This window comes from Choristoneura fumiferana, chromosome 30 (genome assembly GCF_025370935.1).
Source record: "Choristoneura fumiferana chromosome 30, NRCan_CFum_1, whole genome shotgun sequence".
Taxonomy (NCBI): domain Eukaryota; kingdom Metazoa; phylum Arthropoda; class Insecta; order Lepidoptera; family Tortricidae; genus Choristoneura; species Choristoneura fumiferana.
The window spans coordinates 152,719-170,215 of NC_133501.1; the positions used below are offsets into that span (position 1 = coordinate 152,719).

The 17,497-nt window shown below is 39.9% G+C and overlaps 2 protein-coding genes across 2 annotated transcripts in view; both read left to right on the forward strand.

Moving 5' to 3' along the window:
- LOC141444436 (uncharacterized) overlaps nucleotides 1-17,497 on the forward strand; it is a 33,116-nt gene that overhangs the window by 1,300 nt on the left and 14,319 nt on the right. The gene's annotated exons all lie outside the window — the stretch shown is intronic.
- Nucleotides 3,706-17,016, forward strand: LOC141444807 (bromodomain-containing protein 8-like). Its single transcript, XM_074110467.1, has 8 exons — nucleotides 3,706-3,741; nucleotides 5,891-6,030; nucleotides 6,870-6,998; nucleotides 8,463-8,535; nucleotides 11,574-11,688; nucleotides 12,713-12,847; nucleotides 15,321-15,429; nucleotides 16,417-17,016. The coding sequence occupies exons 3-8, from the start codon at nucleotides 6,891-6,893 to the stop codon at nucleotides 16,537-16,539; spliced, it is 663 nt and encodes a 220-aa protein (XP_073966568.1). The 5' UTR covers nucleotides 3,706-3,741; nucleotides 5,891-6,030; nucleotides 6,870-6,890; the 3' UTR covers nucleotides 16,540-17,016.

Genomic DNA, 17,497 nt, shown 5'->3' on the forward strand with positions numbered 1-17,497 from the left:
AGCCAATGTTAATGGGTTTCAGGGTCTTCTTAAATAAGAAATTTATTTAAATACACACACACACAAACATCATGCCTGTATTCCCAAATGGGGTAGGCAGAGCACACGAAAAGTTACCGCTTCGGAGTCACTTTTAGCAATTTAAAGTTTTAAAATATTATTTTAAATTAGATATATAATTAATAATTATATTTATTTAAATTTTTATGGAAAATAGGGAATTAAAAAATAAAATATTTAAGATGATCACGTGTGTACAAGTTTGGTAGATTTCGAGAAAATGAGACAATTGTGTCGTCTCTGGCGGTGGAAGCTACTTTCATACAAAAAACAGCGCCGCTCGCGACGAAAGCAATAACTAAAATAGTTCCACGGACCGCCGCATGAGGTCGCTAGCTGATGCGTCGACACATAATTTAACCCACATTATAAAGCTGCGTTTCCACCAGAGATGTGCGGGGATGTGTTGTCAGGACGTCTGTTTGTTTGTAGGTTTTTTATAGTAATGCACTTATTACTAACTACATACGATTTTATTGATTTAATAACTAATTCTTGTATTTGTACTGTGAGACCTTGATGCCAAATTTCCTGATACTAAGCAAATTTTAAATACTAAACTATGAAAATAGACATCCTTTGTCTCAATTTTTACACAGATTTCTTAAAAAAAAACATATTTGACACTACCCGATTGTAATGTTGTCCTGATTTTAGGACGATGGACAAACCGACCTATAAGAAGGACGAAGTGGAGGCGCCGGCGTCCGTCGAAGAGGTCAAAATTGAAACGGCGCCTGAGACAATAGAGGTAAGTTGGCACCAAATATAAACTGTCCAAACTCTCCAAAACCTACGCATGTATGTGTCACGTAAACGTTACATGTTCTAAATTACATTATTTTAATTATAATTGATTTACTAGAATTACGCAAGTCCTGGCAGAGTACTTCCAATCATTTATGGTGACTGAAAACGTGTTATCGGCTATCCGCATTATCATCCTCAGTCGAACCATAGTGAGCGATATAACAGAGCTATTATTATTGTAACGAATCTCTCAATACCGAAGAATTCAACAAGTATCAAGCTAAAACTGTTTTTGTTACGGAGATATAATAAATAAATTATGTATATACCTACATATAATATGCTTAAGTAAACAGGCCTCTCCCAGCAGTGGCGTAAAAAAAAGGCTAAGTAGTTTATTGTCTGTTTAGGTTCAGCCTGTCGAAGAGGAAAATTCTCCTGAAGAAGTTCCGATGGAGGAAGAAATAAAGGTACAGTACAGGTCGACTCACAAGAGCTGGCGCGAATGGATTGAACCAAAGTAATGTCAGTTAGACATTTTTGTAGGAAAATGACTGATGCATGTCATTTTCATATTTGTGTGAAGTGTATTCAAATGGGTAACACAAGTTTAATGCATTCGTGCCAACTCTCGTGTTCAGATATTTTTGATTAAATCTTTGCTCACATGTTTATGAACTCGACTGTACAACCAGAATGTTAATGTCGCTCGGGTCTCGTCGGCCTTCTTCGTTTTCCTGAAGATTCACATGGGAAAGAAAAGGAAAACCAATGAATCTGGCCACATTTAATCTCCCTTTGTCTTTGATTATACTTTTTTCTTCAGGCTGAGGAGACCATAGAAGAGCCTGTGCCGGTTGAGGAGAAGCCCGCGCCCCCGCCGGAAGTGGAGGTCAAGATCAGCTTCCCGGAGGTCAAGTTCCCCACGCCGGAGATCAAGGTCATACAGCCAGAAGACCAGAAGGTTAGCATTTGGAAACTTAAATAATTAACAACGATTGAGTTCGTCCTGAAGTAATAGGGAATATTACTGCAATTTTCCGCCATCAGAGTGCAGCACTAGCACAAAAACGTGAACAGTTTTTTGAGTATCTTAAATGCCATAGTATCATATTTTTTCAATTAAATTCTCGATAATATAGCTCTATCGTTACTATCGATGTAAAATTATGTTATTTTGTTACTAATAAATATAAATTATGATTTCTATAGCTACTAGCTAGCTAAACAGAAATAGCAAATTAGATATTGTCTACGTCCGCCATCTTCGAATGCTACAAATCGAATCACTAATACTCTTTGGTCATGATCTGTCATGGCGACAAAATATAAAGAGAACCGACGTTGTCATGGAGGTTTGCGCTAGTGGCGCCCCCTGCGCAGAGCTTTGCCTAATGTGCCCCATTTGCGTAGGTTTTAAAATTGTTTAATTTTGATCCAGTTCCAGTCAGATTAACTTGAAATTTGAAACTACTTTAATAAAAATTTGCACCTCAAAATCCATGATTTTTTTGTGTGAACTTTAAGTACAGTCGCTATCAGATATTTCGGAGCGGTCAAGGTGGTCAACAATGTTCCGACATGCACTCTATTATTAAGGGGATCCCATGCCCCAATGACCTTCCATCTGAATTCCTTAGTTTTCTAATGATTTTTGGAGCTTATTATATTAACAACAGCGGCTTTAAGCAATATAGTATCCCATATTTACTTCAAAGTTCATTGTTTTCGAGATATTTGGCATCAAAGTTGAACAATTTTATGCCAAAAAACTGGTTTACTGGCCATAACTTTTGTGTTAATTAGTTTCAAATGAAAACCCTCGACCAGTTTTTAGAGACGTCAAAGACGAACCCAAATATGTAGATTTCGTATATGTTAGATCTTTCACCTCAATAGAGATACGAAATAAGTGTTTATTCAGACAATGTTTAAAAAAAACATACAAAATTAAGTATTCATTTTTTTCAAAATCCGGTAAACAAATGGAGATAAAAAATTTGGAGAACCGATAACCGTTTGACTTATAATTCTATCTGTAGTGCAAAAGTAGCAAACGATTCAAAACTTGTCAAAAATCGATGAAAACCTCGGGTAGCCCTTTAAGGAATTGGAGTTCATGTTTCGATATTTTCGATCACCTCTCCGAAATATCTGATGGCAACTGTACACAATTTTAAGGGTCAATTTGCTGTTGTATTGACTTGATATACGAGATTTTTTTCAAAGTTGTGATGATTGTAGTTTGGATGACAATGTTAGTACAGTCAAAAAAAGTATAGTCAGCAAAAAAACCTATTTTTTTTACAGATAAAAGAAGAGGTGAAAGAACCGGAAGCGAGGCCGCCGCCGGAGCCTGAACCGGAACCGGCTCCGGCTCCGGCTCCGGAAGTAGCCGAAGTGGTGGAGGAGGTCGCCGCTGAGGTCGTCGAAGAAACCATGTTAGTGTCAATTGTATACAGCCATAATAACCAAGCTCTAGAAGTGCAGTGAAGTAATTATTATTAATTAGTTAATTTGATTGCTTAGTAGCGACATCTCTTGTCTGGGTGAGCGGTTGGTTCCGAAAGAATTTGACGTCTGTCGATGAGAGCGGAACATAGATGTCGCTAGTGCTGCTGTATAAGTAGTAGAGATGTGCCGATCATGACTTTGGCCGACTAGCCGACTAGCCAAGCCGATCACAGTTTTGGGGATTTTCCGTGACGCCACAGAATATAACCAACTGATTTGGGCGCAAGTCGCAACCGACGCCGGTATTTTATTTATTCGTGTTCCAGTGTTCCGCCGGAGACCCCCCCAGCGCCGGAGCCGGAGCCGGAGCCGGCGCCGCCGCTGCCGCCGGGCCGCCGCCCGAGGAGCCCACCGTGCTCGAGGTCACCCGACAGCTACCCATGCCCACTGGCCCGGCGCCCAAGGAAAATGTCACAGGTATTTTATTGGTTTGCTTATGGATTTTGATATCGTCACTACTCCGTAAAGATTTGCAATTTTGAACATGAAACTACCGTGAGACTCACTCATATTAAATATAATGACCCGGATAACTCACGTCTTAAATCGAGTTTAGCTCGACATGTTTCGGGCTAATCCGTAGCCCTTCGTCTTCGGAGCAACGCGACTCAGCGGCTGCTGCAACACGCCGCCGCTCTGCTCGCGCGACTACCCGACTGCCGCAGCCGCTGAGTCGCGTTGCTCCGAAGACGAAGGGCTACGGATTAGCCCGAAACATGTCGAGCTAAACTCGATTTAAGACGTGAGTTATCCGGGTCATTATATTTAATATCGTCACTACTTTCAAAAACCGGCCAAGAGCGTGTCGTACACGCCCAGGAAAGGGTTCCGTAGCCATTACGAAAAAATCAAATAATATTTCTTAAGGATTTCGTATTGTGTACTGAATCTCCCAAGTTTAGGTATATTTTATATCTTATATTTCAATGAAAATTTGCACTTTAAAGTTGAATATTTCGCAAACAGATCACTAAGTACAAAGTGCAATGATGAAATAATAAATAAATAAATAATTAGTAGAAAAATTGTCTTAGCAACCCCCCAATGGTTTAAAAAGACCTATCCAACGATACCCCGTAATATAGGGTTAGTCAAGAAAAATAAATCACCCTCACTTTACCTCTATGGGAGGTACCCTAAAATATTTTTTTTAACTTTTTTTATTGTACCACTGTCGGCGTGACTGATATGTATATTCATGTCAAATTACAGCTTTCTAGTACTTACGGTCTCTGAGCTCTTACCCGCGGACAGACAGACAGACAGACAGACAGACGGACAGACATGGCGAAACTATAAGGGTTCCTAGTTGACTACGGAACCCTAAAAAAAACGTATAAAAAACTCGTACCTCAAAATAGATAAATTTTAAATAATTTATTGAATCAGATTTATTGATCTTTGCAGAGGTCCATATCAATGAACTAAAAGAATTTCCTTGCTCACCCGCGACCTTTCTTCGCATTTTTGAGGTCGCGGGTGAGCAAGGAAATATTTTTAATTCATAGATAAATTTTCCGAGTGAACTTTATGAACATTATGTTAAGGTTCAATTTTGTTGACATATTGATTTTAGATACGAGATTTTTTCAAAGTAGTGTCGATATGCAGCTCCCAATGAATTATAAACTATTACTTTGCTCACCCGCGACCATAGAATAGCTTAATCTAACATTTATTTATTTTACTAGAGTTTACCCGCGGCTTCGCACGCGAAAACTATTCGATCTGGTAGTTACAATTGAGAGCAATAGGATATTTGACAACTCCTCAATTTGCCATATCTTAATATTATTTTGAAAATATAGATATACAGATAGTGTTTAGCGAAGAGAAAATTTAAATCGGTTGAAAATTGGATTTATATAGTGATTTTATGAAAAATCTATATACCTGTCTCTTTCTCAAACGCTTTACTCTATGCAGCAAGTATGGCGGTACTGGCGTGTGACGTCACATGCCAGTATGTCTTTCGCTGTCTAATCTTGTTAACTTGGTAACTTTGTTATTTGTAAAGGTAGCTTGAAATTTTTTTCTCTATTCGATAACAGGCATTGTGAATTTTTAATTTATAAAACATATACAAAATAGTCAAATACCGTATTGGTAGTTACATTTGAGAGCTCATTCCGAAGACCGATGTGCAAACTTTATCGCGGGTTAGCAAAGTAATTGTTTATTATTAACACCATATTAACACCAGTTGCAGTTGGTAGGACCTTGTGCAAGGTCCGCCCGGATCGCTACCACCATCTAGCTCGCTAATCCTGCCGTGAAGCAGCAGTGCTTGCACTGTTGTGTTTCGGCGTGGAGAGTAAGACAGCCGGTGAAATTACTGGCACTTGAGGTATCCCATCTTAGGCCTCTAGGTTGGCAACGCATCTGCAATCCCCCTGGTGTCGCAGATGTTTATGGGCGGTGGTGATCTCACCCACTTGCTCGTTTGCCATCCAGTCGAATAAAAAAAAACCATCATCCCGGTCTGTATACGTCCCACCGTGGGCCACAGGCCTCCTCTCAGATCAAGAGGGCTTGAGCCTTAGTTCACTCTAATTTGGTGTTTTAGTGTTAGAGCCGCCGCTGCCGCCGCTCCCGCCGGAACCGGCGCCGGCCTCGCCGGAGGAAACCATAGAGAACATACAACAGGAGCTGAAGGTGGAACTGGAAGAGATCAAGGATGAAGAGCGGAAGGACGACGATGCTGAGGTGAGGTTCCAGCTTAACAATAGATTATCTTATGTTATTACTACTTATTACTATCGTTTTCCTGTGGCTTCGCACGCGTTTATATTTGATTCGGTAGTGGAAATTGAGGATTTTACGAAATTCCCATGGGAGTGTCAATAATTTATATCCTGGTCTCCACTAACGCTGTACAGTCAGCATCAAAGGTAGCAGATCACTTTTTTACTTTGTCGTCTAAGTACATTTGTTAAATTTGTATGGTATTAAGAACGTCCACTGTAAAGGAAAACGACAAAGTACAATTGCAAGTTACTTTTGCTTCTGACCGTACTAACGCCTGTTCAAATTTGAAAAGTGCAACGACGATGCATTATAGTACATTGTGCCTTAAGGGCGGTAAACAAGGAATTACGAACGAGAGTCTATTAGAAGCCTTAAGTCGAAGACTGAGGGCTTCAATGAGTCGATTTCGTAATTCTAGTACCGCCCGTGCGACATACAATACAATGTTTTTCATCACATTTGCGAGTAAAAATTGTATATTTGTAAAAGAAAAAACTAATGTTTTTCCAAAAATTGCGATACCGCTGACTACACTCTTGTCAGCGCCAACCTCCTCCCGCAGCATGTGCCCCACGTGCGCGCGCCGCACTCCAGCACGCCATGCAGTATCACACTCGTTGACCGACCTTGGGCTTCACGACAACAAATTAGTACGGGCAATGGCTCATTTACCGACCACGGGCTTCATGACAAGCACATTCATTAAGGTCGAGGGTTTTATTTGGGGGTGCAACCAAGGTACCTGCATGTTACGACACTGTTTACGAGTAAGTGTGATGAAAAATCCTTTGTTCCAGGACTCTATCCCTCTCAAAGAGATGATAAAGGAGGAGGGCGCCGAAGCGGAGGAGGGGAAGGAAGCGGACGGCGAGCGGCTGGAGCCCCACGCGGATACAGACGATGACACCCCCATGGAGGTCAGAATGGTGAGTGCTTGTATTTAACCGACTACGGAAACAATAATTAAATAAATGTCGTGGGACATGGGAAATTCACCACGAGCTTTACGGTGAAAGAAAACATCGCGAGGTTACACACCTGTGAAGTAATTCAATGGTATGTGTGATGTTCCCAATCCGTCATTCTGAGAGGAGGCCTGTGCAGTGGGACGTATATAGGCTGGGATGATGATGATGAACTATCAGATACAGCAGTGAATTGAAATTCCGGGATTTTACAAAATTCCCATGGGGATTACATCGTGGTTTTCATTGACGTTGAATTAAAAACGACCCTGCCAAATTTCATGACTCTAAGCCCAACGAGTTATTTCGAGATTTTATCCCTATCCCGTGGGAATATCGTCGTCGTGTTGTGTGTGTGGGAATATGTCCAGTTATGTACCATCAGCCAAAATTTTTGGTCTACCACCCTAATGTTGATAATCGTTTGCACGTCATCTATATTAATAATTTCGTACCGGTCTACGGTAGACTCGAACGAAATGCACATCAAATTGAAGAGCGTAAAAAATTAGTCAATCCGAGTCTACAACTTGTAGGCAGAAAATTCGGATTATCGAGTATTTTCAATATAAACTTGAATAAATTACTAGTATATAATGGCGTTGCGAAGTAAAACATGTCAAAGTCAATCACATCAAAGTGGCGTTAGTGCACGTCATCACGTGTCACAGGTTTGCATTTCGTTCTCCATTGTGACCTCTTAAGGGCCCCACACACGGTACGATTCGTCGATTTTCATCAGATCGATCGTACAGACGAATCGTACCGTATATGGGGCCCTTTAGGTCTAATTTCTTTGATTATGAGACAGAGATATCATAATTATTTGGGCAAATAAGATTTAGGGGAAATATCTACTGGTGAAATACCGATACGTAAGTAGGTTAGCTGTTGAAAGTACGTTTGTGATAATATTAAGGCTGGGAATATACGTCAGATTTTTCGATAAGTACGACAGTCTTTACACTGGCAAAAAAAATTTTTCAAACATATTATTATGAGTCTACATTTTACCCGAGCAATGCCGAGTTTTCATCTAGTAAAACAATAATGCCGATAGACGTTCTGTCAACTTGAAAGCTCGACTTTAGCGACATATTCAATTGGTAGCAATTTGTTTCAAAATTGATAGACCACTTATTTGGCTGATGGTACATACCAAATTGGTCTCGCCGGAAGACCAGCGCTGACTCCATCCCAGGAGTACGCATTTATGCTGAGGCGGGACCTTTTCGCTCACACATACAAAATTATATATTATTTGATATTTTGTATTTCAACTATTTTTGTAACGTTTCTCGTATTATGTGTGTGTCAAATAAACTTTTTTCATTAATTCATTCAAATTCCATCCTGATCCGGCCAGCCGTTTTAGCGTGAAGGAGTAACGAAAATTGAAAATATATATTCAACTTGTTGTTACAGTTGAGTCGCGAGGAAGAAAAGGACGGCAAGAAGAAGAGAGACTACTCCCGCAAGAAGAAGTCAGACTCGAGGAGTGAGTAGTGTAGTGATATAATTAACTAGCTTCTCCCTACGACTTTGTCTGCAGCCAGTGCCAGTTTTAGCACTTCTAGCGCCCTGGACGAGATTTCCACGGCGCCCCCAACTTTTGTGAATTTTCTAGAAGCTATAGCTTCAGGCGGCCCTTTTAATCCTGCGCATGATCATGCAGTGTGTTACCGGCAGCCAAGCTTTTTTAAACGAGGTTAAAGTGACGTATTTTTATAACTAAAATTATAACCATTTTTTTTTTCAATTTGACACCATTCAAAAATAATTCGAAGACACGGCTCCAGTAAAAAAACGCTTTATTTTAGCCCTGAAAACCAGATTAATTTTCGATTTACTGCAAAATTAGTTTTTTTGTTGCTTTAAAACAAATAAATAGTTAGTTGATTGAGTGTGCGAACAAGTGACGTCATAAGTTGCTATTTCCACTCAAACTCTACAAGAGAATACGGTATTTGACTATTTTGTATATGTTTTATAAATTAAAACTACACAATGCCTGTTATCGAATAGAAAAACAATTTTTAAGCTACCTTACAAATAACAAATTTATAAAGGTTTGAATTCAAGATTAGACAGAGAAAGACATACTGGCATGTGACGTCACACGCCAGTACCGCCATACTTGCTGCATAGAGAAAAGCGTTTGAGAAAGAGACAGGTGTATAGATTTTTCAAAAAATCACTATAAATCCAATTTTCAACCGATTTAAATTTTCTCTTCGCTAAACACTATCTGTATATCTATATTTTCATAATAATATTAAGATATGGCAAAATCAGGAGTTGTCAAATACCGTATTGTGTCATAAAAAGTACGTCAATTGATTGGTGGTGTCAACAACCCTATTGCCAGCAATTTACAGTACAGTAAATTGACAAATAATAATCAAAGTATCTGTCGGCTGTCATTTACTCTTACTTCTTACTGTCGTTTGCTTGCGGTCGCGAGCGCCAGAAACTTTAGTCAATACGGCCTCTGGTCTAAATAGTCCAAAAATTTACGCGTCTGAAAAATTGGCACTGACAAAGCTCATAAAATTTACGGGTGACATTCTTTCCCGGCCCGGATAATGCCGACATGGAAATACCGCCTTTGTTTTTCGTGTACACGCCCATAGAAACTGACATGAGCTTGTATGGGCGTGTACACGAAAAACAGGGTCGGTATTTCTATGTCGGTATTATCCTGGCCGGGAACGAGTGTCACCCTAATTTACCAAAGGACTCCTAAAGTGCATTATCAACTTTCACACATTATACTAAATACATGTCCCGAGTATAATTTAATATACTGAGCGGCAAAAAATGTGGCCCGCAAATGTATGCAGAAATAGGCAATTTTGTATGTAGAGTGGGCCAAATTTTTTGCCGCTGAGTGTATCTGGAAAATTTAAATAATTCTTAGGGGCTGTTTCACCATCCATTGATTAGTGTTAACTGGCGGTTAGGTGTGATGCCGTCTCTATTTGTTTTGTTCGAATAGACGGAGACTGCATCACATTTAACCGCCGATTAACGCTAATCAATGGATGGTGAAACAGCCCCTTAGTATCAACATCGCTTAATCAGTTTACAGCAAGTATTGTCATTCTCATTATTTTACCAGCTTTTATTTAGTTTCATCTGGCCCGTTGTCTGTCTGTAATCAAATCTTGTAAGTTAAATTGGACCAACTTGCAGTGGTTGGATTGACTTGGAATCTGGTATATTTATGTAAATTGCGTGACAATACAATAATCTGGTAGCGACATCCTGGTAGTCCTGCCAGGATCGTCTCCACAGGACGGAACTCTTCAACGGTTAATGGCATCAACTTGAAATTTGATATGCAAATGTAGTTTGGGTGACAATACAAGTACAGTCAGCAAAAAAAGGTTTTATTAAAATTAAATTTTTACCAAAATCTTTTTTAAATTTGCTGCGGTGTTCTCGTGGACAGCTTTCGCTGGCCAGAGTCTAGTCATTGTGTAATTAATTACATGACATGTTCTTGTGACAGTGACGTCAACTCGAGCACAATACAAATAATAGGCAGTAGTTTGACTAGTTAGTTTGAATTGGATTGGTCAAGCGGTTTGTGACACAGGAGCAAAATAATTGCAAATTTCATAGCAATACGTGTGACAAGGGGGGGGGGGTTCTAAAAGGGTCAAAACTAGTGTGACGTACTTTGGATGGCCGCTAATATGTTAATAAATTAAATTATAAGTTGGTAATAGAAAAAAAACTGCGTCTATTGCGGCAAGTTCGAAGTTCTTGTTGGATTTTATATGACATAAAAAGTTCATGAAGAGTTAGTACCGAGTGCTATAGCCACGTTAAGGAATCGAAACGGGGGCGAATAGAGCGGCCGGCGCGGCGCAGCACTCGACCAGCGACCGGACTGCGCGGCGTGGCACTGCGTAGTTTTGTCTTGCGAAGATTGGTTAGCGGCCGTGTGAATGACGCTTGGCTGTGTGCGTGCGTCGATCCGGGCGCTAGTATGAAGTCGAAATACTAATGAACTAAAATAATTTCCTTGCTCACCCGCGACCTTACGATAGCTAAGCTTATGCAAAATATGCGTGTTCATGCAGTTCCTCCACCTCCACACTGTAAGAACACACGCAAATCACACAAACCCATCTATCACCACCACACTACACTGACGCGTTTCGAACTCAAACAGAGCTCATCTTCAGAGTGACACAACCGTACACCATGCTACCAGTTGTTAGACTAACGAACCACAACCACCGTTTTAACTTGTCACTGTAACTCCCCAAGTACCCACATACGTTTTATGAAACAAAACAAAACTACCCACAAATTATTAATAAATTTTCTAACCGTCCTTCAAAACTACCTAGCTTAGCTATCGTAAGGTCGCGGGTGAGCAAGGAAATTATTTTAGTTCATTGATATGGACCTCCGCAAAGTAACGCCTGATTCAATAAATTAGTCGAACTGCCTATTTCTTGTATTGTGACTCTAGTGGAACATACCGTGCGTGAATGTTGTTCATTGTGTGCGTGTGCGCAGCGTGCTCGGGGTCGGAGAGCGCGACGGAGGCGTCGGCGCCGGACTCGCCGCACGCGAACGACGCCGAGCGGCAGCATCGGCTCTGGAAGCGATCCGTCATGCTCGTATACAGCAGGTAAACTGTGCTTTAGGGCGTTTTTAAAAAAAACGTGTAACTTTTCTTTAAAAAAAATTTTTGTTTCATACAAATTATGAACGACCGAATAGCCAAGTGGTTAGAGAACCTGACTACGGTGCTTGAGGTACCGGGTTCGATCCCCAGCCGGGCAGATATATGTATGAATAATACGAATGTTTGTTCTCGGGGCTTGGACATTTAGTATGCATTTTAGTATGTATTTATCTATACTATTAGTATGTTTATCCGTTGCCTAGTGTCCATAGAACAAGCTTTGTATGGGACTAGGTCAATAATAATTGGTGTCAATTGTCCCATGATATTTATTTATTTCATTTATTACAATCAAAACCAAAACGTTTATTCTGAAAGTAGGCCACAAAAGGTGCTATCACGCGGGAACTATGCAATGCTATTTCCGGGATAAAACTATCCTATGTCCTTCTCCGGGACTCTAAACTATCTGTATACCAAATTTCATCTAAATCGGTTCATCGGTTCAGACGTGATGAAGTAACAAACAAACAGACTTACAAACTTTGGCATTTATAATGCTAGTGGGATTAAATAAAAAATGAGACTAAGAGACAGAGAAAGCACATAAACACGATAGAAATAACATTTTCGAAAGCCGTTGGTGGATGGTGGCCTAGTGGTTTGACCTGTCGCCTCTCAAGCAGAGGGTCGTGCGTGGGTTCAAACCCCGGCTCGCGCCTCTGAGTTTATCGAAATTCATGTGCGGAATTACATTTAAATTTACCACGAGCTTTGCGGTGAAGGAAAACATCGTGAGGAGACCTGCACAAACCTGCGAAGCGATTCAATGGTGCGTGTGAAGTTCCCAATCCGCACTGGGCCCGCGTGGGAACTATGGCCCAAGCCCTCTTGTTCTGAGAGGAGGCCTGTGCCCAGCAGTGGGACGTATATCTATAGGCTGGGACGAATGAATCGAACAGTATAAACGCGAAGCTTTCTGAAGACATGGGTAAAAGTCTGATAATATTTTTTGGCCGCTGTACAGGCTGTGCGCACACAAGTACGCGTCTCTCTTCCTGCGACCAATCACGGACGAGGAGGCGCCCGGCTACAGCGTGGTGGTCAAGCGGCCCATGGATCTGACCACCATCAAGAAGAACATCGAGGCCGGCCATATCAGGTGAGCATGCGCTCTGCGCGGTTTATCATCAAATTACCGACACTTAAATAGTCGAATTTTATTTCAAAGTCAACATAATATTCCTAGCAACAGTTTTTCTATGAAATAATAAAAATTTGAATGAACTTGTCACGAAACATAATTCCATCAAACAATGCTACTAGAACTAAATTTTCCATGAAACGTTTTCGATGAAATGATATTCGATGTAAAGTTTGTCGGTAAAACAAGGGACACCCGCTCTGCGCACAAACAGATTCACAATGTTATTTAATGATTTCAATAATGAATATTTATTTATTTATACACACATTAACACATTAACAGGCTTACAGTTTATATCAAAGCTCCTATTAAACTAGATAAGATGTAGACATACTCTGTTACTCTGTTACTGTCAACCGAGTCTTTATCGCACAGAAACAGTGCATAAGAGCGATAAGTGGTCCTCCTTCCTTAGTCCAAAAAGTTAGTCCTTCCTTCTTTCTGTAAAAAGTTGCCTGGAAGAGATCGCTCTTAAGCGATAAGGCCGCCTATTGCTCACCTTGTAATTTTAATAATTTGTTTTCTGTATCGCTTACTATGTCTGGTGTACAATAAAGAGTCTTTGTATTGTATTGTATTGTAAGTGGTGTCAACCGTCGAACTTCGTGTAAACCCTGGTTTCAGGAATATGGAATATTAACTGTCTACTCTGTTTACGTTTATGAGGTTTGCGTATTTGTTAAATTGCATCCAGAAATGTTAAAAAAAGTGACATAGTTTCATACAACACAAGGTATCCTCACAAATTAGATTTACCTTAAGATAAATACACTAATGAAAAAGAGAAATAGTTTCATACAGTGCATAAGACTTTACAATAATTTACCGGAGTCCATAAAACTACTCCATTGAATTCCTTCAAAACTCAACTGTTCCGTTGGCTTCACAAGAAGTGTTATTACTCTCTGAGGGAATTCTTGATAATATGTAAATAAACTGCAGGTGGTAGGACCTTGTGCAAGGTCCGCCCGGATTGCTACCACCATCTTGCTCGCTAATCCTGCCGTGAAGCAGCAGTGCTTGCACTGTTGTGTTTCGGCGTGGAGAGTAAGACAGCCGGTGAAATTACTGGCACGTGAGGTATCCCATCTTAGGCCTCTAGGTTGGCAACGCGTCTGCAATACCCTGGTGTTGCAGATGTTTATGGGCGGTGGTGATCTCTTACCATCAGGAGACCCATTTGCTCGTTTGCCATCCAGTCAAATAAAAATAAATAATAATAATATAATAATAATAAATAAATATATAATTGAGAATTGAATAATAATTAGTAATTTAATAATTGAAAATTTAATATTATATAATTGAATAATAATATTTTTTATCAAACGGACATTTTTGTTGCAAAATGTCCTTATAATAGATAAAACTAAACAAATGGATATAATATTAGAGTAGTAGTAGTATTTTGTTATTAATATAGTAAATCTCAATATTTGCATGACTTATAAAGTTTGAATGTATGAGATCATAAATCATTGAACATCGTGTAATGTACTACATTCATTTCATATACTTTGTTTATTTAGCATTAGAAAGAAGGTAAGCGATCTTGACGTGTCTTTTTATTGAAAAACACTTTTGAAAAATAAGTCACAGCAAATAATAAGCAATGACATATACACATATGTATGTCTATCCGTTGTCTAGTGCCCATACATAGTACAAGCTTTGCTTAGTTTGGGGCTAAGTCAATTGATGTAATTGTGCCAAAATTATATTTTTATTATTATAGGGATGACGACTGGGTTAAAAATATATCATTCTATTTAGTCCGACAGTTAGATTATGGAAAAATATGGGACACGTATTTTTTGGTTTATCAAATTATTAAAAATCGACAAAGGTATAGATCATCAAACTTCCGGAGTGGGGGCTTGTGACGTCATCACCTCACTATTAGGTAAAAATCGTACCATATAGTGACTTCACTCGAAACTTCTAAGCACTGTATCCTCGTCATTTTTTGTTTGTCAAACAAAAGAACAAATACGTGTACAATATTTTTTATATAATATATTATATAGCAATATTTTTATAGCCGTGGTGGCCTAGTGGTTTGACCTATCGCCTCTCAAGCAGAGGGTCGTGGGTTCAAACCCCGGCTCGCACCTCTGAGTTTTTCGAAATTCATGTGCGGAATTACATTTGAAATTTTCCACGAGCTTTGCGGTGAAGGAAAAACATCGTGAGGAAACCTGCAGAAACCTGCGAAGCAATTCAATGGTGCGTGTGAAGTTCCCAATCCGCACTGGGCCCGCGTGGGAACTATGGCCCAAGCCCTCTTGTTCTGAGAGGAAGCCTGTGCCCAGCAGTGGGACGTATATAGGCTGAGATGATGATGAATATTTTTTAATTATCTAACTGACGGACTAAACAATTTTTTTAGTCGTCTAGCCTTTTGTACAAAATATGTAACACTGTACAGATCGACGGCGGAGTTCCAGCGCGACGTACTTCTCATGCTGTCTAACTCTCTGATGTACAACAGCAGCGAACACAGCGTCTACCAAATGGCCAAGGAGTTGCATGAAGAGGTAACGTCCTGCGGGCCCTAAGCAGGGTGTAACATTTAGTTCGGTTTGTATGAGAAAGTCTGAAAGTTTCTTCGCAGGTTTGTGCAGGTTTCCTCACGATGTTTTCCTTCACCGCAAAGCTCGTGGTAAATTTCAAATGTAATTCCGCACATGAATTTCGAAAAACTCAGAGGTGCGAGCCGGGGTTTGAACCCACGACCCTCTGTTTGAGAGGCGATAGGTCAAACCACTAGGGCACCACGGCTTAAAAAATGTGAAATACAATTTTATTCATTGTCGATATCGTGTTTGATAATGAAAAAAAAATTAAAAATGTTTATAATAACACCATGATAATTACAATCTATCATTAAATACAGTGGATCCCAAACTAGGCTGAGCCGTATCTTGGGACCCGGAGGTGACATATTGTCAATAAAGATAATTACCGTTCTAATGCACAATAAACAAAGCCTATATAGGTAACACAAAACTGAAATGAAAAGATCGAAAATTGACAAAAATTATAATAATATTAAAATTAAAATTAAATTAGTTTTTTTCATAGTTACATTAATTGCTTATGATCTACACAGTCGATAACCAAATATAAATAATGTAAGTTTTTTCAAAACAACCAGGTTCGATTTCCGAACTGAGTAAAAGTATGTATGAATGCAATTTTTCTTTCTGTGTATCTGTTTTCTGTATCGCTTACTATTTCTGGTGTACAATAAAGAGTCATTGTTTTGCATTCTTCTTGGCAACGATGGTCTCCGGAAGAGCTGCAGGGCTACTACGAAACTCGAAGTTCGTATCGTACCGTCCTTCTCGCTCTCGTATTAAATAGTATAAGTGTCAGAGGGACCGCACGACACGAACTTCGAGTTTCGAGTTTCGTAGTAGCCCTGCTGGTTACTACCAGCAAAAACGCTAAAAACGTGACGTGTAAAATAGCCCTTTGTGTCCTACTTACAGAAAAAAACTTTGTTTTTTTTGTGTGTGCAGGCGCAGAGCCAGCTGGGCATGTTACTAGCTGCGCAGGCGCACGCCGGGCTGGCCGAGTGCGCGCCGCCGCGCCGCAAGCGACGCCGCGCGGACGACCCGCCGCACTACAAGCGGCAACACTAGACGACACCTGACTCACACCAAATAATGTAACAACTAGTGTTCACCCCGGCTTCGCACACGTTAATCATTAGATTCAGCAGCTGAACTGAAATTTCGGGTTTTTTTTAATTCCCGTTGCAATTCCCAAAAATTAAATCGTGATTTTAATTGACGTCTTTAAAAACAATAATGTCAAATTTCATGACTCTGAGCCCAGCGGTTGATGTTTCGAGATTTTATCCCTGTCCCGTGGCAATATCGGGATAAAAAGTAGCCTATGTTTTATTCCAGATGTCCAGCTATCAACATATCAAATTTCATCCAAATCCGCCCAGCCGTTTCAGCATGAAGGAGTAACAAACATCACTCACTCACTCACTCACTCACTCACTCACAAACTTTCGTATTTATAGTATTAGTAGGATTACCAAGGACATAATGATCATTTACATTCTTGTGGTATCATCATAGGTAATAGTTTTTTTTTTAAACCTTTTTCAATAAAAATACTCGTCAAGATTGTTTACCCTTTTTGTAATGCTAAAAGAACGAAGCACCTATAGATGGCGAAGATTCGCCACTGGTTGTTATGTACACTGTGACAATACCACGAGTGACAAGTCGTATCGTACCGTCCTGCTGACGCTAATATTATTTCATACGAGAGCGAGAGAGACGGTAGGATACGAACTTCGATTTTCGTAGTAGCCCTACTGGGGGTTGGATGCGAAGCAGATGGCAACCCCGGCACAAATATTTCCGGGAGTATAATTTCAGTCTGCGACTAGATCGTAAATTGAAAATGAAGTTATCGTGTAAGGTAGTATTAAGATTTAAAATTAATAGGATAATAAATTTTATTTTTATTTTAAACGATTGTTGTTTTAATTATTGTCAATGCTCTCCCGCCACACAGAAAGACTAATTCATTGGACCACGCCTATAAAGCTACGACGTTTTTTATGCGGTTAACAAAGAA

Bases quoted from the DNA above. Each gene is read 5' to 3' on its own strand.
- LOC141444807 (XM_074110467.1), top strand. From the start codon at position 6,891: ATGATAAAGGAGGAGGGCGCCGAAGCGGAGGAGGGGAAGGAAGCGGAC. The intron at 6,999-8,462 runs GTGAGTGCTTGT...TTGTTGTTACAG, and splicing joins CCCCCATGGAGGTCAGAATG to TTGAGTCGCGAGGAAGAAAA. The intron at 12,848-15,320 runs GTGAGCATGCGC...AACACTGTACAG, and splicing joins ATCGAGGCCGGCCATATCAG to ATCGACGGCGGAGTTCCAGC.